Raw genomic sequence first — 25,657 nt, 5'->3', positions numbered from 1 at the left:
TGAAGTAGATTTATCTGTAAAACACGTTGCTACACAAAGACAACTTCATACAGTTTGGTACTTGGCTACAACAAACAAACTGGTTAAAACCTATTAAAGCGTATACACCAGAGTGAGAGAAAAAACTTACAAAATATCCTCACGAAAGCACAAGGCTTTTGCACAGCAAAGGTACAAAAATTTTAAAAAGACAGCAGTCAATGTTGTTTATAAACCACTGCTAATCATATGTAAGTTAAGTTGCTCTTAGTTTGACAGAAGCAATAAAACTTGATAATGCAGAATAAGTGCTTGAATAAGCTTTTCAACGCACCATACAGCCAAAAACACTACTAGAAAATGTGATTTTTGATTCTGTGAGAGAAAAAAAAAAGCAGAAATCAAAAATATACTTCAAAATGTATTAGCACAGTATGTAAGACAGGCAACTATGATCAATGGGAACTTACAGACCCTGAAATAGGCAACTGAACTTCTGCCAGTATAGGAATTGCATTGTTCTGAGGGTAATTGTGAGAACATAATTTTACATTAAGAAGCTAAGTGTTCGCCTTATATATTTTTTTAAAAAACACCCTCGTTAAAACCTAAAACTAAAAGAACCCAAAATGGGTAAAATCATACAGTTCAGAAAACACAAAATATCTCTGCTATGCTATTCACAGTCTGTGTTTTAAAAGCTAAAGGACATATTTACACACGAAATAAAGCTATTGCTGCTTTGTGGTCTGCAGAGTATTTTCAGTTATTTTTCCATATCCTTGGAAACATACATTACTCTTAATACAGCAGCATCCTGAAATTTTACAACATTTTGGATTTCTTTGAAATGAAAAGTCCATTTTATTGTTTTTTAATTAAATCTATTTCCCCGAAAGGTCTTTAAAGGCTCTACAAACTACCTTGCATTTTATTATTGCTGACAGTTATCTAAACCACGCTTGAATGCCCTTTTTATCCTTTAGTGAGCAATTGAAAGATCATATGCTAAAAAGACTTGTGCTTTCTCTTCTTCTAGCCCTATAATTAAGGCATTTTAATACATTTCTTCATAGTCATTAAGAGAGCACAATGTTAAAAATTAATGAAATGAGACAATTTTGAGTTTAACAACCATAAATACACACAACATAAATTTGTCTCATTGTAGATATGAAAAAAAGCCTTCTTGAAATCACATGATAAGATTACTGAATTGTCAAGATTTTGCCTTTGCTGTCTAAGGGTATTTAAATGATGTATGGTAGCCTGACAATACTCCAGTGTTGTTACATACCATGCAAGAGAGGTAAACATTTCTGTCAAACATTCAAATTCCATTGGGTTTTTGTTTACCTTATATAGATGTCTATAAAAAAAGTGGTATTGCTGGATGATGCTGAAATGGGGGAGGAAAAAGGAAAGAGGAAGCAAGACAAAGACATAGGAAAAATGATCATAAGTCAATTGCAAAAAACCTGACATATAATGAAAAATACCATTATAGTAACACCCACTTACAGCAGTATGTTAATAATGTTTATTATAGAATAAATAGGATTGTCTTAATTTGGATTTTTTTCCTAAGAAACAGAGATCACCATCACGTATACATCACATATAGTGTATCACATATTTTTGCAACACAGTAATAAGTGGGTTTCTTTTGTTATGTGGTGAAAGGAATTCAGTGCTTCTGAGTACATCATCATCACTTCTATATACGCCAATAATACAGGGTGCAAATCTACTATAGACACATTAGTACTGAGTATTTCCAAAAGACATTACAAATGAGAAAATTAAACAGCTCATCTTGTAAAACTAAGTTAAGTTTTTCAAGGCTTAAGTTTTTTATGCTTTCTCATCTTAATTTACAAAGATGCAGTGCAACACAGAGCAAGGAGGTTAGGGAGGGTTTTTTTTTCCTTAAGAAAGGCAAAATAAAAAAAAAAGGAAGTTGCTCTCCAAAAGATTTTTTAGGGTTGTCAGACTGTTATATTATAAACAACCTTATTAGTCCTTTATAATTACAATAGGTACCTCTGGACAAGATCGAGCAGACATGACAAATGCTTCTGACTTCTTTTTAAATCGAACCTGGAAGGTCATCGCTGAACAAACAGAATGCTGTACAACTCGGGCCATAAATAGTGAAAGCTAACAAAAGGTAAGTTTTTTGATATTAAAAATTAAAATTATTCTGTTCAGAATTTTCTGTGTAAGATCTGGAAATAGGAGGATGATGTAGTTTAAAAAGAATAAATAGGTAAAGAAAAATAGATCTTTAGAAACTTTATTATCAAAAATTTCTTTTGGTAGTTGAACCTGTATTTTACCATTAATACAATGTCTTTAAAGAGTTTCTTTATTTTACAAATACTGCCTTATAGATAACACCTTAATTAGTATTTATCCATGTTTGCATTTACTTTTTTTGCAGCACTATAATGAAATTGTGGACAGTTAAAATAAAATCAGTCAGTCTGAAATCTATGGGATTTGCTTGCTGCTATCCTCACATCAAGTCAGTAAGCATTTTTCTTAACATTTTTATTTTGTTTTAGGATCATTTAACAGTACTGGTAGTTTTGGATTAAATTTAATTTGCATGGAGATAAACAGTAACTTAAGTGACTGGAACTGGAAACCAGTTGATGCATTCACTTTTAAATCTCATATTTCAGTTTGGAGAGGAAATGTAAGGATTGAATTAGAAAGCTCTAAACTCTTGATGAGAATTAGTGGTATAGAACAGAAGAAAATGAAACCTTCAGTTATTTTCCTTACAGTTAGGCTGAATGAAATTGTAAATCAACAAAAGATATGGACAGCATTCAAATAATCAGCTCTACCTAATAAAAGTTCTACCAGAGTACTGAGCATACCATTTGAAACAAATATGAAATAAATATGAAATGTGAATGACTTTAAAAACAACTGTATGAGAAGCAAAACAGTAAAATCTCCAAAATTTGAGCAAAGGAAATTTGAACTGAAATGTATGATGGGCAATTAAGTACCTATTTTGACAATTCTAAGTGGTCAAGTTTTTAAAGTATGACACAGAAACCTTAACCTATCTGTATATGAGTGATAAATGAGGCTTTTTGTGTCATTACATTCCCATAAATCACCTTCTTTAACTGCTGATGGCTTTTATCAGCTCTAACCTTTTCAAGCTTCTATCAGAGGGCTAACATTTTCAACTTTGACACATAGGCAGTTTACAAATTCTGCAGCTGATTAACTCTGGACAGAAGCTCATTGCCATCATTGTCTTCTTCAAGTTTGGTTACAGCTTCAGTGTCTCAAAAACTCACAGGCATCCTTCATATGCCAGAAAATACCACTTCACTTTGTTGGGCTGTGTTGAAAAGGATGCAAGATATTCCTCCTTTTGAAAGAAGTAAATGCGAATATACTTTTAAAAGTAGACTTCCACAGAAACACTGAAATATAGGTAATTTTCATTAATTTAAAATAAACAGCATTTTCCAAATAAAGAGATAAAAGTAATATGATCAATTTTACATGACTTTGTAATATAAACGAGCTTGGAATACAAATTTTGACTACACAAGAAACGTTGCTCTAAAAGTTTCTGGAGTAAACAACACTAAAAAGTTGAAAAAATTCTAATTATTGTTGTGTATTGTATATATGACATTACAGAATATTGCAATTATAAGCTGATCATGATCATGGGCCCTTAAATTTGTGGGATCCCTCGCTAAATTCCTCTCTCAACTATTTTGTGAATTTTAAAGACTATAAATAGCAGTATCTTGAAACTATAAATTTCAAAGATTCAATTTCAGCATTTCGGCACTTAGAATATGAAATTAATTCAACCATGATATATTCAGAATACAATAAATGAAAGAACAGAAAAAAACCCAGGAAAAATGTTTTATCCTGTGTAAGTAAACCTAGAGATTTTAAGGAACACTAGCTTTCTGTAGAAATTAAATTATCTATTTGCCTGACACATTCAAATTGTGCTACAAATAGATGATAAAATAGTTTATAAAATCTCATCCAAGTTTAAAATCTCATCCAGGTTTTTGTCTTAAGTTACTGTACTATTCCAATAATAAGAAGACAGCCATATAGTAGTTCTTGCTGCTTTAGTAGCATCAAGATATAGTAAGAATGGTATCAAAGCTTTAATCTAAATATTTGTATTCTTGCTATTTTTTAAATTTAAAAATATGCAGAACATAATTGCAGACGTATTTCACCTATTGAAACAGCAATGACTCATTCACTGAAATGAAATTTCAAGATATACCTTATTTGGACACTGAAACAAAGCCCAGTTTTAAAAAGATACTGTCTTTAATAATATTAGTCAGACTGCAATTTTTATGTTGGTTGTGTGACTACCGGAAGCCTGGTACTTCAGATGGTATTAGTTTTGATAAGAGCTAACTAGACATCAGACCTGAATAACGAAACATGAAGAGACAGGCTTGGAACATGTAAATAGGAATGTCCACAGAGATTCTCATGCTGCTGATTGTCTCTTGTTGATAAACAACACATCTTAGAAAAACAGTGGATGAAGGAAAAATTTTTGCAGCAACACAACTAATTTAGCCTTGCAGTGTCAATATTTAAGGCCTATCCATTAAAAATTTTAAGTTCTTTATTTCACTAATAATGTCACATATCAGAGAAGCCATTCAGTTACACTTTGACAATTCAGATGTAAATCTTGGAATGTCTGTAAGTATTCATGACAAAGGCACATTTATCATTTAAATAAAAGGACATGATTTCCCAATGTTTGTATCAAAGACTAGAGAGGGATGAGAGTATGCTAATCAAATGAAAAGAAGGAACACAGATGCTTACCGTTTTGATTAGGAGAGGAAAACTAAGACCTCTTTCCTAAATAAAGATCTAAACATCCATAAAGTATACTCACAAATACATACGTGAACGTATATAACAGACTGTGCACGCTTAGGAGTTTAGTATGTTCTCTAGTGGAAATGGTACAAATGCTAACTAGAATAACTGCCAATTTATTTAAGGTCAGAAGAATACACATAACACTAATGTTGACAAACTCCAGTTAATTGCTTATGAATTTATACATTCAGAACCAATTTTAGCTTTCTTCTATTAAAATTCAACAAGTAATAAAAGAGAATTTTTTTTTTGGTAACTTGTTTTTTACTGCCTTAGTTCTAGGTTTAAATTATACTTCTGTAATATCATCCTTATGTAACTTAAAACTGCATAAAATCAATCTAAATATTACTGGAGATAAAAACGTAGACTATTCAAATGGGATGCAATATTGCAGATAAAGTGGAACTTCAGAGCCAAACTTTACTGTAAGCTTTTACATTTTTGATACTTAAGTCACCTTACTTCAGTGTCTTGCTTTATGTGTACACAAATTTTATCCAACAAATTTTCCATGTTTAGGAAGGACTAATAAACATCAGGAATTTTGCTTACTGAGCGTGAGAGTCACAATTGCTGCCAGTGAGGCAGCCAAAAGTTTGTTCAATTTGCAGATCCATATGCAGTGGCAGGATCCCATGAGGTTCAATGATGCCTTCACAAAGTGTTGTCAAATGATGATAACATGCAATCCTGAAAATCCCTTTCTCATTCTCCTTTAAGCAGGTAGTAACTCTGATACTCTCTGATATTTTTCCATTAAAATTCTGAAATGAGTGAACAACTTTTTGATATCCTCAGGAATGTACCTCAGTGACTCTAGTTCTGGACAGAGAAAGAAAAGCGTCTTTGCTAACTGGAGAACTATTAATGAAAAATACTTGTCTAAACCTTGCTGCAGTTATGAAACAAAGTACTAAAAAACTGAAAATATTTTAAGAAATGAGTCTCTGTTGCACAGTTTTCAGGAATTTACAAGAAGGAACATTTTACAGTCTCTACAAAAGTATGTAATTGAACATAAACTGGTGGTACTGAGGCAGAAAAAATGCATTTGAAATAAAAAATATTCTTAACGCAACAATATATTTCTTATTGCTGAAATAAGTTTTACCTAAATAGAAAAGCATTTGAAGTTAAGAATGATATAACGTAGTGTTAAAAAAAAATATATACCAACAAGCATTTTGCTCTGACACTCAGAAGCTTTAGTAAGACACATCTGATGATGTGCTTAATGCAACTTATCCAAATATCCTCAGTGCCTGCTTTAATGCAAGATTAGTGTTCTAGGGAAGCAGATTCTTACACTCTGGAAGAGCTCTATTGTACAATCACTCAGAATAAACAAAATGTAATAAGTTTCAATACTTACATTTCAGTCTCATTTTAATCAAAAGAAACTCTCTCAGAGCTCTCACAGAGGTTGAACAGAAATGTGGTACATCATAGTGACACTGTATTTCTTTCTGCCTAAGCCAAGATTCAGGCAAAAGAAATTTGTGCAACTGAGTGGAAATGTGATTCCTGTCCATTAACTGCCCAGGGACTACTGAATCTACTCATTTTATACCTCAAATTACTCTTAGATTGTGCATTAACCTCCCCAGTCCCATGCTTTTAAATGCTTTATTTACTGAGTCCTATCTGTAATCAGCTATTGACATTATTTATTTTTTCCTTTTATTAGTACATATAGTTTAGTATTCTATACATAGTAATTTATCATTTAATATATTAAAGGCTGCTTAAGACAAAATTCCTACATCTCTTGGACCTTTTGTGAAAAATTTACTGGATGCTCAATATATATAATATTCAATAGCATGTGAGAATAATTTTTATGCAACTCTGATAGTTAGAAAGATAGATAACTCAATTATTAGATCATCTATCAAAATATTCAGATGTGTAAGAGGCTACTAAAAAGATTGATGACTGAGAAAGTCCACTGATTCTCTAGCCATCATATCCACACATTTGGCTAGACAACATTTTTCGCTGCCTTCACAAGCAAGCTTCATTACCCATCACTCCACTGAAAAGAGTTTATTATGAGGCTGCCATCTTGGCAAGACTATTATTTAGATGATAAATGTTGGGGGAAAAAGTGTGTCTAGATTTTTTTTTAACCATGAGCTTTTTGACAGATAAAACAAACAGCATCTACATTTCTAATTAACTTAAATTTGGCATATACTAATACAGGTCAGCAAAGCTATGATATGCTACTAGATTATCTTCTGTCTGAATCTTGCCCTTCATTTGCAAAATGTAAATTAACTAATTAGAAGAAAGGCAGCATTATTTGTGACAAAATGCTGCTTCTACTTTTTTTGCTTTGTGACATTTATGATCAACTGTAGCCCTTCATTTTAACTTCTAGTAGATGAGAAATTATGCTCAAACTAATTTATTGTGCTTTTAGCATTGTAACCCAAATAAATACTTGAGATTTCTGAAGGCAAAGAAGCACAACAACTGCAACATGCAGCTAAATGACACACTTGACAGTTTTACTTCATTCACAATATTATGCTCTCAACTCATATCTTGCATGAATACAGCTACGAATATTTTTACTTTCAATGCTCAAGTACCCAACATAGAGGAAAGTCCCTATTAGTATTCTCAAAATTTCCTTGAAATCTCCACATCTCTTCTGTACATGATGCACAGTAGCAATAATATGCTTTGTTCATTAGTACTAAGAGTTAAATTTCACTTTATACACCCACTGCCCTCTTCAACTGTCATTTGAAATGGATTAGACTAGCACTTCCAGAGTTACAAAAAGGAAGGGGAAGCTGATCATTCTTGAGTTTCATCCCAGGAACTTGACCTTGGTTAAATAAAAAAATATATGATATCATAGCTTACAGGAAGACATTCTTTTTGCTTTGGTTTGGTTTTAACTACTAGTAGGTAAATAAAGAACCAACACTAAAAGATACATTGAAAATGTCAGATGTAAATGTCAATTAAAAATTACAAGGAATTCTGAAAGGTAAGGTCTGTGGGGGGTTGACATTCTTTGACATAGTGGAGTGTCTGCAACCAGGCCTTTGGCAAGAATAGCAGGATCTATGCTGTCAGCTCTTATCGTACATAAACTTAGATGCTTGTCTAATCTGAATGAGAAATACCAGGAGAACTGGAGCTGAAGCCTTGCAGTAATACGGAAGAAAGCTGAAAATGCTCTATCTGTACTACATGAATCTCCTGTGACAAGAAAATATTTAAGACAGTACAGAAAAATATAAGGGAAAAATAATGTAAACAAAGACATATACTGCTTAATTTACTATTTTTTAAGTTCAGGATGTATCAATCTAGCAGTGAAAGAGGCTTACATAAGAGAATTACATGATAATGAAAATCCCAATTTCATGTCCTATGAAATACAATATCTAAGGAGAACAATGCATGAAAATATACACTGAATATCAATCACTCAAATATAAATGATAATATGAATAAAATATGGTCTTTCTTTGCTTTGACAAAAATTAGTTTTGATATAAACAATCTATGATGCTCAGCAGAACAATTAACTTATGCTATGCATAAGCCATAGTCTCAGTTAAAATGTCTTCATGGTCTGTTTTCCAACCACATTTTTGATGTGAGCATGACAGGTAAAATCTAAAAACATTACTTTTGAACTGGAGTAAAAAAAAATGTATTTTTCACAAGCTATATGTTGATTTTTATACCCTTCATGTGTCATTAAATAAAGACAAAAATAATTAATATGAAATGCTGTTGGAAATAGGCTGACTGTATCTAGGACATTTGTGAAGTGCAGAGACACACCTCTATGTGTGTTTGTGTATGTATGTATATTTGAATATTGTATCTGTTATTCTTGCAGAAGAACATGGAATTTTATCATCTTTACAAAGCAGACTACTGCATTTTCTTCTAGACAAGTAGTAGAAAATGGCATTTGTCACTGCTTTTGGTTCTCTTCTATAAAGGAACATATCTTAGTGCTACTCAGGTTAACAAGTTGGCATAGTAATTCACTTAAAAGAAGTTAATTAGTTTTGAAGAAACTAACTATATAAAGTCCTAAGCAGTAAAAATCACCCTAAACTATCTCTTCTATCTACATCCATTTTTATTTAGGATTAATTTAGTAATTCAAATGAAGTCAGAAGGGAGAGAAAAAAGGAACATAGCAAAACCCAGCATGTGTGAAAATCTACAAGCACTAGATAGCTAAACAAACCCTAAGTCCCTCAGTGTTGCAGTAAGGTCAAAACCTTTCAGCATTGTACCAGCGTGTCAAAATATGTCAACAAACCATCATACTGCAAGAAGAAGAATGACCTTTCAGTTCTTTATGTTTGGGCTGCTTTGGGTACTGGGTATGCATGAACAGTTTTCCTAGCCACTTGACAAATGTAACTCCCAAGGTTTCTTCCAAGTCAAGTTGTTACAATTGTTTTCAATTCACCAAAACAATTTCTTAAACCAACTGCAACTGAAGAATACTGAAGTTAATAGAATGGACATCCATAAACCCATAACAGATCTCCCTCTTCCTCTACCAGCTACAATGAGACAACAATAATTACTTCAGCAGTCCTTACAGTAACCTGTTAAACCAATTTAAAGAGATGAACAGCAAAAAATGCCTGTAATTCGTGTCTCCTGATTCAGACTTTGCTCACATAGAATTCATCCTTAATGTCAACTGTAAATGAACTTGAACACAATACCTTTCTCAAAAAAACCTAGGAACACATTATCTGTATTTGTGTTGTGATGTACAATCCTTTGCATCATTTCTGTTTGCACTTATCTAAATTAAATACCCTTCTATTAATCAACAGGGCTCTACGATAATTTAATAATTTTACTATGACTTATAGTTATTAACTGAAGTCTCAAGATGAGGCATAATGTACCAATTAACAGCACACTGAATCATGAATTTAGGCTTTCTAAAAATGTGACTAGTATTTTAAAATTACTTATGGGAAACTTGCTTTTATTTATTCTTCCAAAAAAGCAGAAGCACAGGACTAAACATTTAGAACACAAACAAATGGTGGAAGGAATTTAGTACAGAAATGACTTACCATTTTTATTCAAAGAGAAGAAGAAATGCTTCTTTTTCACTATGTGAAATTGCCTTTACTTTAATAACAGTGTCAAATATGACATTTTCCTATGGTTTTCCTCACATATAGTGAAGCCTCTTTAGCGAATAATGACGTCAAGCTATCTCCTGGGACTCTCCAGAAATTACATTCCAGACTGTATATATGCCTTAGCCATGCTTGAAGAAGATAGAAAATGTAAATTGCTGTATTTGAGTTTATATCTTACAGCAAGTCACTGACAGGGCACCCACTAATTACTGTTTGAACCATGTGTTGCTGATCCGTATATCCTTAGAAAACACTAGTCATGCCTGTCAGCTCTGACTAACAGACTTACAGCTAGGTCTCCAATTTTTAATTTAAGTTGAAAAAAAGTTATAAAATCAGATACTGTGGAGGAAAGAAAAAGAAATAGCAACATTCATCTAAACCCTAAAATAATTTACAACATGTTCATAGACCCCATTTTAAAGTGCAATCTGCGTAACTTGCTATTCATGCTCTCCAAATTACCTTTGGTCACACTAACTATTCAACAGCTTTTATTCTCATAGTTACAACAAATGCACCAACGTATACCAGTGAAAAATGAGAAGTGTGGTATCTACTAGTTGTGCACAAAGCAATTATATTTTGCACATAGAGTTTTTATGTTTACCAAGTGGCAGTGTAAGCTACAACCTGCTCAGTGGATGCCACCACTCTGGAGGAACAAACATACTGAGGGAAGTATATGAATCACTTTATACTAAGTTTGTCCAGTATATAAAATAGCTTTTTCCTCAAAACATAACTCTGCCAAATCAGTCTGGGAATATGCAAGATCAAACTTGCCTTTTCCTGTTTCTTTATTATTGAAAAATCTCAGTATCATAACAACATCCTAAATTATAACTGTGCAAATCCACTGACAAGGTACACTTTGTACATTTTTAATGTAAAGCTTAATTTGAAGATGAGGTTGCAGTGCACCACTGCAATTGAAAATTGCTTAACAATACCATTGATGTATGAGCCATAAAAAACCTTGCTAAGCTGTCCCTGCAGAACTCAGAGTAATAAAAAGGTGTTCTTCTGCACTGAGGTGAACAGACATGGTTGACTGCATCTAGGGAGCTGTTCTGTTAAATGAGAAAGTGCCATTTCTTTCCTGTCAGTACAGACCAATTTAAGACACTCACAGATTTAGTTAGCACAAAGTACAAGATTTAATGAAATACACACATAACAGCAAACAAGCCCCAGCTATGTTCAAAGCTTTCAGTCAGATTCTGAATAGAATTCATCTTACATCTGTAACATGTGAGAAAAGAACACAGAAACTTTTCTAGTTTGACTCACAATTTTTAGATAAGCAATAAAAATGCTGAATGTAGAAGGTCTAAAACCTCTCACTTTCATTCCTTTCAAAGTATCTAGATTTGTGTTTCTATCCACATCTAACAGGTGATACAGATTTTCTCTTGAATTTCATTTCTGCTTTAAGTTCAACCAATGGGTCACGTTTAAAAAACCCTAAACTATTACTTGAGTGTCATATCATCTCTATTGTGAACTCATGCTTCTTCTCCAAATAATTTCTCTTTCAAGAGGAAGGGAGACACAAAGGTGTGGTGAATTGACTGAGAATCTGGTTCTCTCTTGAGAGACTTCTGTTTAGACTGATTAAATAATACAAAACTGGTTCACCGTTTGTGCAGCTACACCTGTGTCCTTTCATATAAACAGTTCCACAGACCAATGAAAGTTAACTGTCTAACCTACATGCAATCTAATCTGTCAACATGTGTTCGTTAACTCAACTTTCATTATATTAGAAACTACAGTAATTCAGAACTCGTTACAGAGGATGTGGCACAGTCAGCTTGGCCAAGCAGTACCAAAATTAAAACTAACAGGATTTATTCTTTAAAAAAACCCCCAGAAATCTGTCTAATTTCCATAATTAACCTGAATTTTGGATTTAAGGTGTAACAAATCTTACTATGGAGAGTTCTAGTATCCTTTATACAAATGTAAATTCACTATATTTAAGAATCAATCATTTTTGTAGTTGTTTCCAATACAAACAGCTATAACAGCAGATTTGGAAAATTCTCAGAACTACTTCCAAAATGTTTTATTGATCCATGTATCATTCCAGTCTAGCTTTTGCAACATTAAAGATACTTGACTAACAGCTCAGTGAGAGATGTTATTCCATTTTTGAAGTTGAATTATTAATTGGTACATCTTAAAACTAAAATGAAGTTAGCAACCACTTGGTTTCTTGATAAAAGCAATAGAAAAGTTTCTTTTGGAAATGTCAGATGCAAATGGTACACACTATTCTCAAATGTTTTACACTAAAATGTGGATAGACACTTCATAGCACAAAAACCAGACAGAAACTGCAATGACCATTTTATTGCAAACAACAACTGGATCAATGCCTTCATTCTACCTGTCAGGGCAAGTTTCACCACATCTCAACTTAGTATCCTTACACTCAACTTACCTGTTTAAAATTCACTCATTGGAAGTACTCTTCTCTGATACCATAATAGATGCCTTCAAACACACCCTTTTGATTATACAAATACACTCAGGAAATATTCCAGTACATCTAGTGGTCTTCTCCCAGCCTGAGCTGCTCTATTTGCTTTACACTGATGTGCAGTTCAGTACTGTTTGCATCACAATCTTTCCTGCCATTCTCACCATTTGCCTTGATATTGTATATACTCAAATTTCTTTCTAGATTTTATAGCGTTTCACAACTTATTTTCTACAACTCTTCTAGAGTATAATATCTTCATCCAACAACTGACAGCCTTCCAAGTTACCTTGATTCAAGTTTTTCAATTCTTTGCTTTCTGGGATTGTCAAATAAGAGCAGGTCCTTTTCATATCAATCAAGAATGTTCCTGCAGAGCAAAATTCTGCACCTTGATGATGTTATTATCAAGATCTGGTTTCCCTTTCTCTGCTGCTTTCTATTGAACTTGCTTTTAAGGTACTTACAAAGGTAATGCTAGTTATTTTCACATTCAGCTGAAATACTTTATGGTCACCAGATTAGTCTCTGATATGGGCACACATCCCATTTTTGTTGCGTGTTTGCACACTTCTGCCATGTTCTCCACTATCCCTCTGATGGTTTCCTGTGAACACTGAGAAGACTTTTAAATTTATGCTTTAAAAAAATCTGTTATTAAAACTTTAATTTGCCTATCTTGCTTAGGGTTCTAATACATCAAAAAATGGCATTGAAAATGATGCATTGTGTTTAGTATCTTTTTGGGAAAAAAATTTCCAGTGAGGAGGTGTCTAGTAGCATGGAAAGATTTATAAATATACACAACAAAATACATAACAGTGACTTTCAGAATAGTAAAGCTGAAGTATTTTAACCATATTTAAAAGAAAATATCTTTACACCAATACCATCAACATGCCACAAAATTCTGTCTAGCACAACTTATTTTTCCCTCTACCCACCAAATACTTACTACAAATTTTCAATTTGAAGATAACTGTAATTATTGCTTCAAATGTAAATAATATACAAAAGGAATACTTTATTAAACAAATCCACTGTGAAAGAGTACTGTCATGCATACAATGCCAGTGAGCAATAATGTCCTTTATACACAAACCACACTTGGTTAGACTGTGAAGATTTTTCAACTGATTTGTCACCTTACATGTATTCCAAAATTTTAGAGCAAAATCTCATTTCTAAGTCAGGTACTAAAAAACCTAACATATGACTTCTGTACCAAAATAACTTACTCTGTCATCTAGCATCACTGTAAAATCACCATACATATTTACTGCATGTTAACAATTAAGATCTCAGCTGACACCAACCTGAAATGGTAATTAATAACATTCAAAATACAGATTAGTAACATGTAGAGCCAGTACATGTTTTATGCAATAACTTATTTCTAAAATGAAGTCCTATATATCTGTAAGGAAAAAGAATAGAAATATACCTGTTCCAGTAGCTCCAAAACTGGTCCTGCAAGTAGGCTTGGTGGCTACTTTCATCACCAAACGAGGCTTTGCTTTCAATCCAGTGAATTATGTGTCCTTCCACAGCTAGGGTGACAGCAGAAAATAAATTGAACTCTGAAAATCACACTCAACAACCTGTAAGACTGTGTTAGGGAACATTCTACTTCACGATCTACCATGTAATTCATGCTTGCAACTGAGTTACATATTTGGAAAAATTATCTTTCAAAATATGCACATAGGGCATTTAAAATAAATACTAGAAAATACTTTTAACAGATAATCACATGAATTTCAGTTTAATTACACCCTGTTCCACATACCTGTATTCTAACACAAACAGAACATAAAGAAAAAGAGATTAGACTAAGAAGCAGTTGTATTCTTCTACTACCCTTTGCTGGAAGGTAGTTGTCAGGTAAGAAATGGCTGAATGATAGAAACCGTTAGCTAAACTGCTAAAGACAGACACTTGACACCAATCCAATATGGAAAGTGTAAGAAAGGGAAGGAAATTCATCCTGGACACGTGTCTGCTTCCTTTTTTTTTTGTAAAACCAGTAATGCTTCATCAGAAAGAAGTTAGTAAGTTAGAAGTTAGTAAGAAGGCTTATGTGAAAAAATGTGATTTTGAATATGTTTCTTTCTATGCTTTGGTATTTGCTTTGGTTCATGTTTTTCTTCATTTCTTGTAGGAGTGAACTACTAATTTTAATAAAATCATCATTTTTTGGACAAAGGCATGTCCTCTCAAGTTGACAACATAATTCTGCAGAAGAAATCATGAGCATCACTCTAAGAGAACATTCTTTCTCCAAAAAGGTGTTGTTGAGTATCATTGTAAAGATCTTTAAAAATGTTACCTTTGAGTAACCTACAACATCCACAACCATGATGCCTTACCCTAAATTTGACTTGGAATCATGTTTTCAGAGAACATGCAAACCCAGAAGCACTATACAGGAAGATTACAATAGGCTATAGCAGCAAATGATTGACCACAGACTACAAAATTACTCAGGAAATCTGGGGAAATAACTCATGAAGTCACCACACAAAGCTCTATGTGCCACCACTACCCTGCTATCAGTAACCTACTACAACTTTCCCCACCCCCAACACCTTTAGACCCCAGGAAATATAACAGTTGAGGTATAATCAACTCAAAAGCTATTTCTAAGAAACATTTGCCTTTCCTAGGTATGTACTGAGTTGCTGAGGTGTCTTTTTCTGCCTCACCACTACACTGAGTCATGAAGAAAAGAATCCAAGGATTGCTATACCTTAGATCAGATGAGACAACAGGTAGAACACGATCTCCTGTAAGTCTCGAGTGATTATAATAATTTGAAAGAAGAAATGCACTATTATTATTTAAATTTGAGACAAATATATGCAAATTAATTAATGACTATTTTTAACCTTCTTTCTAATAGGGTAATATACAAAAATAATTTTTTGCATTTCTCTTTCCTGGTTTCCCTTCTCAAGAATTGAAAAAAAGTTGCTTTTCTAGTTTCCTTTTGATCAGGCTCCTGAATAGGTGGGATATAATCTCATGTTTCTAATATAAAAGTGGGTACCTCAACACCGAATATGTACTCTGTTTATTATGGTCCATATTACTGGGCAATCTTACTAATGTATACAATTTTCTGAAGAGCAGGTAAGGAGGGAGGTAGGCTTTTTTCAGTGGTGTCCAGTAATAGGACCAGCAGCAATGGATACAAACTTGAACACTTCCACCTGTGGAAACCAGCAACCACTTTTTCACTGTGAGGGTACCTGAGCACAGGCATGTTACCTACAGAGGTTGATATTCAAGAGCTGTCACATGGCCTCAGGACCAGAAAAGGCAGATGAACTTTAACATGACCTTTATACTTTTGTTCTTTATTCTTTCTTGCTGTTCAGACTTTTAAAAAAACAGTAAAGAACTGCAGAGTTGTATTTGGACGCAAAGTGATGGCAAAAAGAATAATTGCACAATGACAAACCTTTATGTAACAACCTATAGGGGTAATGTTATACTCTTAAGACTACTTTGAACTGACTTGGTCTGGAAGTAAAAGACAATTATAGCTATTTCAGAGTTTAGTTCAGAAGGGCAGTGGGCAGAATACATTAGAGGGAACAAGGATTTGGGGGTTTTTACTGGTTTGGTTTTTTTCCCTTTTTCTTTTGGACAATGAGATAAAAACATGTAGAGACTAAGAAACACTAAGTAACACTATTTAGGATCAAATCTCTCTGGCTCAAACTAGAAATTCTTAGAATTATTGGGTAACTCCTGAAGAGATTTATTTGCAGTATCCTAGAATATGCTTCACTTAAGCAGCCATAATATTTCAGAATGAGCACTTCTACACGAAATAATAAAAATTCTTTTAGAAGACTTACCTACTGGCACTTCTAAAATAAAGTCTGGTGTTTTGTCATAACCCTTTGCACGAAGCTGATCTTCAGCTGTACATAGAAAATAAGAACTACTGTTTATAAAACTATTCCATTAAGTAGACAGCAGCATAATTAATTTTATTCTAAATAAGAGTGCAAGAATTACTAATGCAGTCATACATATCTTTCTTATGCATGCAATGCTGTGTCAGATTAAATGAACCTTTGTAGAAAACCTGAAGCATGGATATAAAAATGCTTCTTTGTCATCCCTGCATTTTTATGTCTTCATTATAAACATCATTAATTCAAGCTGTCATACAGTATTTTATAACCTCCAAATATTCAAAATAAAGAGGTATATTCACTGATTGAAAGAGGAGTCTCTCCACCTTTGGATGTGTTAAGATTAATCCTACTAACACCAGAAATGTAGATATACTGTTGCTGCTGCCTTGGTTTTATTTTTAATGTTAGGATAAAGTTGTTAAAAAAAAAAAGGCAAGGCAAGAAAAACCTTCTCTCAGAAATTTATTAAAGTAAAGAAGAGCCATAATTTTAGTTTCTCTTGCATTCTGAATTTTGTAGAATTTATCCCATTTCTGAAGATAAAAGATTTAGACATTCTGCTAGCATTAAGTCTACAACTTTGTTGCTTACAAATATTAGAGCTGAATATTTCAAGAAATAATAATGAATGAGCAAGATAAAAATGCAAAAGGCAAAAATGCTGCCTTTTAAGAAACAGGATTAAAAAAAAAAAGAAAGGAAAAAAAGCCCATGCCACCCCTTAATATTTTTAAACTATTGTCCTTGATTTCTGATACCATTACACTGGTATTTCTGAAACACCATTTCTCCATTAGAATTTGGAGTGACCTGGTCATTCAATTCCAGGCATGGCTTTCTGTCTTCACCCAAGCTCAACTAATGGCACTACCTAGTAACAAGTAAGGCTGTGTAGCCCCTTAACACCTACTGGGCTGTTGACATTGTCATGCATCCCATTCGCCTTTCTACATCACCTTTGATTAAAATTAATGGTCCATTCTCACTGTTGGGTAGCTTATTTCCAATCCATTTATCAGGTTAGGACAGTAGTTTCATGGCCAGTGTTCAGAACTCAGTTTTTGAATACTTTGTACAAATCCTGAAAGGTCAGCAGTTTGAGTTGAAGTAACATTTTAATGACAAGAAAAACATGCTAACTTAGAAATCAAAATATTGTAATATTGCCAAAAGCAAACCCTTCCACTCTTTTTCATTGAAGAATATAAGTCTTAAGTATTTTATACAGTGTACTAATTCTGAAAGTGGGACAGAAATAAATTTGGAAAGCTGAACATTTATGTCAGTGCAATAGCTGTTTATTCTTTTTGAGTTGTACTATGTATTTCTTTAAATTTTGAGAGAATTTTTTCACTATAAACAGACTACACTGTAAACTGAAGTCTTTGCAATGTGGCACCTCTTTATATCACCCAATAAGGTAATGAAAAACACTTCTAGGATTTGGAGACAGACTTGGTTTTTGACTATTTTTTGAAACTTAGATTGTATCATGTGTACAGATTAATGAAGTTAAGATCAAGAAGTTTCTAACTAAACAGAACCTATGAATAGGAAGTTTTATGCCATATCATAAAAATGAATTAATGTTCTATGTAATCTTTTAATCCTTATTTAAAAAATACAATTTTATCCAAATCTAGTTAACTGCAACCTGTTCGTAATTGTTTAAAATAATCTAGGGTAGACAATAGCATGTCCCAGCTGAAATTTTGTTTATTTATGAGCAATAGCAATGGAAAGGTCAGTCTTTTCTTTCACATCTAACAAATACTAGTACCACAAAATATGGGAAATTAAAAAAACTTACTGAAAACCAAAACAGATGTAAACACACATTTCAATAGGTTGATGTGGAAGGCCTCTGAACTGGAATCTGCATCAGCATTACTTTTAATATTCCTCAGCAGATTATTTTTTCAAGGCTGCCCAATTACTTTTAAAATCTTCTAATACTAATTCATGGCTTGAAAAAGAAAATACTTTTTATTTTAAATCTGGTTCTGAATGTCTTCATGTGGCTTCTCTTAGCATTGTGTACTGTGATTAACATTAGTAAACATTAAAAACCGTATTTATCATTGATGCATCTATCATGTGCAGAAACAGAACTTTGCATTATTATTTCTCCAAATATTTAGAAGCTTTATAACTCTGTGGAAGAAATAATTACCAAAACTCCTCATAATCAATATAAAATTTTTGTTTTAAACCGTAACACCATCAAAAAGAAGTTCTAGCTTTTCAGCCCAGGTATGTTTCACATTGGTCCAGAAACTACAGATGCTGCATTCTGCACCTCAAAAGATCTTTAAACTCTAGCACGGATTAAGAAAATAATTCAGTAACTGCTTGAAAGCCAGCCCAGAGCAGTTTTGACAATTACATTTATAAATACTCAGATTTGAAAATTACATGGAAACAGCCTTAATAAGTAGTTTGTCAACAGATACCCAATTAATTTAGATTTTCAACAAAACTGCAGCTTCATCTTTACCATAATATCACACTCAATCAGAACCATTTAATACATCATTGTTCTTACACTAGCCCTCTTCTGCTGGTGCATGAATGAGCTAATTTACGATTAAGCAGAAAACACTGATCAGATTTCATTATTTATATCCACTGGTGGGAACCAAAGAAGGATGAAGCTCAGTACCTCCTCACATATCTAAAAACTTTCCTAACATGCTCATGGTAAAGATACAAAAAAAACCCCAAAAAACAAAAACCCCAAACCAAACCAAACCAAAAACCCCAACAAAACCCCAAAACAAACAAACAAACAAACAAACAAACAAACCAACCTAAAGAACAAACCTATATAGAACCTAGAAACTCCAGGCATTTCAGTATGGCATGTGAAGCTGTGAGCCTGTTTTGGTAAAATGCTTCTACTGATGACTTTAATCTCAGGCCAAGTGATAAAGATTTGAGAGCTGTGTTTTTGCTGTAGAGAGGACATGGTATATATGAAATACTTCTCACGAACAGTGGATTAATAAAAGGTAACCCCCATTAGTGTGTATAGGTTTCCAGTCAATTCCAGGGTGAGTCTGAAGCTGTTACTTCTGATCTGTAGGCACTGAAAGCCAACTACTCTAGAAACAGAAATTCTGTCCTGAACCCAAAAAACTGCTTCATGCTCTAAGACTATATTGAGGCACTTCATATTCACTGTGTCCTTTGACTGTACTTTCCTCTCCAAGATTTTCTGTTGCCCAGGTGAACACATTTGATACAAACCTCCTGACTATTCTTGAAGTAAAGTACAGTGGAATAGTACATTAATCTGGGAACCACAAAATTTCTGTTTCTTTGAAATGTGTTAAAAAGTAATGGAGTTACAAACTATAAGCCATGTAAATCATAAGCCATTTTCAAAATGAGAATGAAGTATTATGCAACGAATCCTGAATTTGTGGACGTATGGGAAATACTGTCATCTCTTCTGTTTTTCTGGTGTTTTCTTCAAGCAGTTTTGGAACTAGTTTTGCAGAAAGGAAAGGTTGTATTGCAAGTGACTTGGTAGGGTTCATCTTGCAGATACTTAGGGAAAGCTTTTTTTTAAGAATACCCCAAACCTCAAACACATCTAAAACCTGAAATATATATGTGATCACAGACACAATAAATACAAATCTTAAATCATGATTAAACAATACTTCACTATACATAAAGTGAACAACAAATTAAGCTGTCATTTCTATCTTCACATTCCCACAAGTTGAACCATTCTAGATGTTTTAATTCAATAGCACAAATTTCTTGAAGCTGATTTCTAAAGGTTTCTAAAATTGATGCTTATTCAAAGTCATGAAACACTAAAATTTAAATGTGATTTTTATACTGCTAAAGCTTACAGAAGTCAAATAAAATGCTAATTGTTGGGTTGAGGATCCCTTAAGTGAGTCATCCAGTCCATTCCCTTATATCACAACAGAACTGATTTCATTAACAGCTTTGATAGATGAGTGTCAAATGTAGCCTTGAATTTTTCATATAAAGTGATTCTACAACCTTTCCTGGCAGTTTGTTTTATACTTACTGTTCCTACAACTGTTTGGTATTTTAACTTGCCATCATCTCTGCAATCACAGCTAAAGCCTACTACCTGTACCTATGCTCTTACAGTCAAATAAGAAAATCTGCCTCTTCTTATTTTCACAGTGTCATTTGCAAGCTTGTGATAGTTAATCCTGTCCTTTTTTCACTTTTTGCTAAAATAAAAGAGCACACTAATTCTGTTCCTTAATCATATGGACAAATCTCTACAAAAGCTTAATAACACTTTCTAATTTCTTGAATTTATTTAAGGTTTCCAAAATCATAACCTAACCCAGCAGAATGTCCTGTTCGCACAAATGTAGTACAATCCTCAACCATTAACAGAAGAGAGCATTTCACTTCACTGTTGTCTCTTCATATAAGGAATCCAAGATTTAAGAAGTCATTGTTTACTATCACATTCAGAGAATGGACACTTTAAACATTTATGTTTGTTTCCATGGCACTCATGTAAAAGAAACATACTGCAGGCTAAAAGAAAAAATGAAAGTAACTTCCTAACTAATTAATCTCTAAAATAACTTTAAAAATAGGGAGTGTAAAAAAGAGTAATTGCATTGATTGGGAAGCAGGGGGGCAAAAATTCAGCAGAAACTGCACAGCAAGGTAAATGAGTGAATCTTCTATCAGTTCTTTAATACATAAAGCATTCTGAAGCTAATATTTCATATGCTTCTTCCTAAATCTCATAAGGCCTGGATTATGGCTAATATCTCATGACACCAAAAGTAATACTGCAGCAGATATTAAAGCATTTTTTTCAGCTACTTATTCTATAAAATATTAATTGCAAGACTGTGCATGTGCTGTATATATAGGGTATTAGGTAACTGAGTTCCTGCTCAGTTCTAAATCAATAAAAGATAACATATATAGCATCAATCATATTTTACTCTTCCTTTACTACCTAATATAGGGAGCACTTGGGCTGAATTTTGTCCTAGGTAAACAGCTATCAACACCTCTGAAGTTAAGAACTCGCTGGCTAGCCCCTACTACAGATTCTTACCTATGAAAGAGAGATTTTTTTCCAAAAGCATTTCTCGTAGCAAGACTTCGTGCTCATGCCCAATAGCACTGATAGCTTTAAGTTAAGAAATAGAAGATTACTATGGAAAAGAAGCAACTTCATAAAAACATCATAGGTAAAGTAAATAATCATAGAATTGCCTTAATCTGTGTTTCAGAAGTGATCAGTGATTTGAACTCTAATTTTTGAAAATCCTTCTAGTGATTTTTAGAAGCATACACAACTTTGCAAAAATCGGATTACTGTACCAACAACATACATTTTATAGAATTAAGACCCATTTGACCATATTTATTCAGTATAATTAAGGAGAATATTCCCATTTTTTCTTTACTGTTTATTTTTCTAAATATAAAACTAAATGTGATCCAAAAACATGCAGTTAATTACTTTTAAAGTTGCTCTTTACTTACTAGTAATCAATTCTCCAATCCAGCAAAGGATGAAAAAAACTGGTTTTCTTTCTTTAGATTCTGAAATTGATAGGTACTATATCCATCTGAAACATCTTACTGTAAAAAAACATCCTTTTAATTGACTTTTCAAAAACATGAACTAATGTCAGGGAAGGATGAAATATTTTATAGCAAAGTCCTTTTCACATCACTGACAGACTGTTGATCCAATGCAACTGGACTCCTTGCAATATGTAAAAAAGTCACCATATTAAATATTTTTAATGTAGCCTCCTGGAGGTCAAAGTTCTATTCTGGAAGCTTTTAAGAAGAATCCTATGGAACAATATGATAAAAAGATCTTATGTTCAAAGCAGTTAAGCTCCAAATTCTGTTTGAAGTAACTTCTTAAAATTTAAACTACAGATCACCTTACCATTACAGTTAATTACTTAGCTTATATGAACACTTCATACTGAAAAGCAAAAAAAATAACTCTATGGAATCATTTCATATGTACATACAGCCTATATCAATTGAAACTATGTATTATGTTAAACTCTACTAGTAATTTCAGAACAAAAGGGACAAAAGAAGAATGGCAAAAAGGTAGGAAAAATACTGCAAACAGAATTTACAATGCACCATAAGCAAAAACACTTAGTCTATAATAATACCTGTTATTGATGTATGGCAATGACCATGGGGCAAGACTTGTAAATAACCTCACAAGCCATTTTCTACTCATGCAATCTAGCAGCCTAGTTTCCCGTAAGCATCTGAACTATTACTGAAAAATAGCCTCTTGGCATTTACCAAGAGGTTGACTTCATACTTTGGTCCATGCATATACAATTAGATAGTTATATTTAAAATCAATATGCAATCCTTCAGAAGACATTATGCTTTTAAAACCTTAACTTCAAATTGATTTTTAACTATTTTATGCACCTCAAAATTAACATCTAATGCAGCAACATACTTGCAGTAATGCACTCACACAGCTTAGTATTAAACTTTTCTGTACCAAAATGGAATTGAAAAACTCCCCATTACTCTCATTGATGTCACTGCATATTCAACAACAGATTTGAGCCAGAATCTGAAGAGGATATAAAAGCCTTTTCTAGACTGCAGGCATGTAAGTCTCAAAAATGGTTCATAATTCTACATATGTGTCTTTATTACTTTTAAACATGGCACTTTCATAAGACTACAGCCAGATTGCTAATCCACAAAATATTAATCGTAAAATTATGAAAACTAGTGATCAACAACCCTTTAAAATGTGTGGCTTATTAAATTAATCCACTTTCAGAGAGCTGTGTTTAATCGTGAAGATAATCTCAATGAATATTTAAAATTACAATTTGAAGCACAAAATACAAAGACAATTAGAACTCTATCCTGCTGCTGTTAAAGTTAATGGGCATAGGGCTGAGGCTGTAGTAGACACAAGTGCTTCTAGTGGAAAGTACGTATTTTTAAGGAGTGACAATCACATGTATCACAACTACAAGAAGTATTGTTTTTCATATGTAACCAAACTGTAGCTTTCCTATCCTGCACCTGTACAGTGAAACCAACATCTTCCCCCAAATTGCATGCAGAGATTCATGCAAGAATTCTCTAGGATTTGGGAGGGAACTGCCTTATTAGCTTGCTCAGTGATAGCAGGCCATGATTTTAAATTTTTTCTTTGACCGCAGACTGAAAGAGAAGAGCTGCTCCTGCGGGACTTTATTAAAACAGATTTGGGTTCTTGGTGATCATTCCTACCACATTCTAATCTTTCTAGTCTGAAACACACAGTGCCACACGGAGTTCCCTCAATGTCCACACTGATGGCTCTCTAATTAACTACTTCAACGCTACAAAAAATATCCCTGAAAATTCAGGATATATAAGGGTTTTTTACTACAGCTAGTATAATCTCCTTTAAGAAGAGGTGAAAATAAAAGAACTGCACTGGAATGTCAGCTAGGAGTTTAAAAATACTAATCGTTCAATCACATCTGAATTGCACTTGGAAAAATTTCAGTTAAAACTCATATTTGTAACAAAACAAAGCCATAATGTTGAACACTATCTATGAAATTTATTATTTAATCACAGAATAGCTGAGATTGGAAGGTATCTCCAGAGATCATCTAGCCCAACTCCACAACTCAAAGCATGGTCACCTAATCTTAAGCAAAAACCAGATATGCTTTTTTAGTAATCAAAACCAAAAAGGTTCAATCAGGCATAAGTGTAACCAGGAAACTGACATCTTACCATGGTCCATCTGATTTTTGTTAGTTAAGAGAAAGCTCTGCAGTGACCCTCTAGCTGACTGAATGTAAAAGAAAAGAGTATGAAATGTGTTTTGTGAAGCAGAACTTTATGTCAGGTTAAAGCTAGACACATCTCTTCCACACAGTCTAAGCTCATCAATTGTGCACCTAAAATTTTATGGGAAAGGATACTGTTTGATGCAGTCCACCAGTGGTCCATAACAACAGTCATTCACAGTACACTGCAGACAAATAAGAGAAGTGGTATACTGATGGGCAACTACAAAACCATTACAGTTAAAGAGTATCTTAAAAACAGTAATTACTTTTCCTCAAAAAGGCCATCAGATGCTGTTCAGATTTAATCACAGAAAACAAAAACTGCATGCTTTTATTCACTATAAAAGCGAGCTATTAAAAAGTGAAATGCTCCCCTCACAAATATTGCACTGCCATTTATAGTGCACTCTGACCTCCCTGATAGTTTATGATGACAGTAATTAAATGAGGTTTAAAATCTTTTACTCTGCTAGGCAGATAACAGAATTGCCACAGGAAAAAAAACCCAAACCAAACAAAACAAGTGTGATTAATACCTGATAGACTTGATTTGCTAGCACTCCATCTGGAATCTGAGAAGGGTCCCGTAGCATACTATTTATAAGAGTTTTGGAGGCTAGAGAAATAAAAACAAAAACCATACAAAAAAACCTGTTAGCTCAGTTACACTTTATTCATAAAAACATTGATGACATTAGTAATTTTGAAAATTATCCACCGAGCAAATACAAACTTACAAATCCATAACTACTTACCCATTCTGATACTCTAAAAGGATACACCAAAGGATTTTATCAACCCAAGGCAAAAGCAGGCCCTTATTTACTTAGTTCCACTGGACAGTTTGTGCTTTAGAAGCATCCTGCAGCTGCTAATGAAACTGCACTGTAACTCAAAATAACCTTCACACCCTATTAGAACTTCAGGAAGAAGATATGTAAAAATTCAAAACAGCCTTTAAAAACTTTTTAAGGACTTCATGATTCCAATTTATTAGTTTTCAAATTCAAGTATTTACTCACTCAGTTTTGCCACATTTTTCTGAGTGCATTTAAGAGCTGGGAAAAAGGCGCTCCCCGCTTTTTTTGAAATGTACAAATGTAAGTCAAAAGAAACAAGAAGCTAATTTTAGCACCTATAATTTTTTTACTCACTGATATTGATACTAGAATGAAAAAACAAGGTAAAACAGGAGATATCTTTAGTTTATTTTCAAATACAGTCTTCACAATCCTCGGCATTGTTTTCTCTCTATGTGCTTAGTCTGGGCATTTGCAAATACCAGTTAATTACTAATAGTAGTAGAAAGACCTAATTTTAGAAAATATCTTCTAAAAACATCAA

General features: G+C 33.2%; 1 protein-coding gene across 1 annotated transcript in view; it reads right to left on the bottom strand.

Moving 5' to 3' along the window:
* The window catches only part of CDIN1 (CDAN1 interacting nuclease 1), a 135,939-nt gene that overhangs the window by 59,607 nt on the left and 50,675 nt on the right, over positions 1–25,657 (bottom strand). The window contains exons 6-10 of the mRNA XM_083862993.1: positions 24,850–24,929; positions 24,446–24,495; positions 21,562–21,629; positions 16,416–16,481; positions 13,994–14,099 (exon numbers count right to left, since the gene is read on the bottom strand). Coding sequence (XP_083719119.1) covers positions 13,994–14,099; positions 16,416–16,481; positions 21,562–21,629; positions 24,446–24,495; positions 24,850–24,929 — 370 coding nt within the window. The remainder of the gene's footprint in view (positions 1–13,993; positions 14,100–16,415; positions 16,482–21,561; positions 21,630–24,445; positions 24,496–24,849; positions 24,930–25,657) is intronic.

The sequence above is a fragment of the Zosterops lateralis genome, assembly GCF_965231275.1.
Source record: "Zosterops lateralis genome assembly, chromosome: 6".
NCBI classification, from domain to species: Eukaryota; Metazoa; Chordata; class Aves; order Passeriformes; family Zosteropidae; genus Zosterops; species Zosterops lateralis.
Note: the sequence above shows the minus strand (reverse complement) of the source record. Positions and strands in the feature narration are given on the sequence as shown.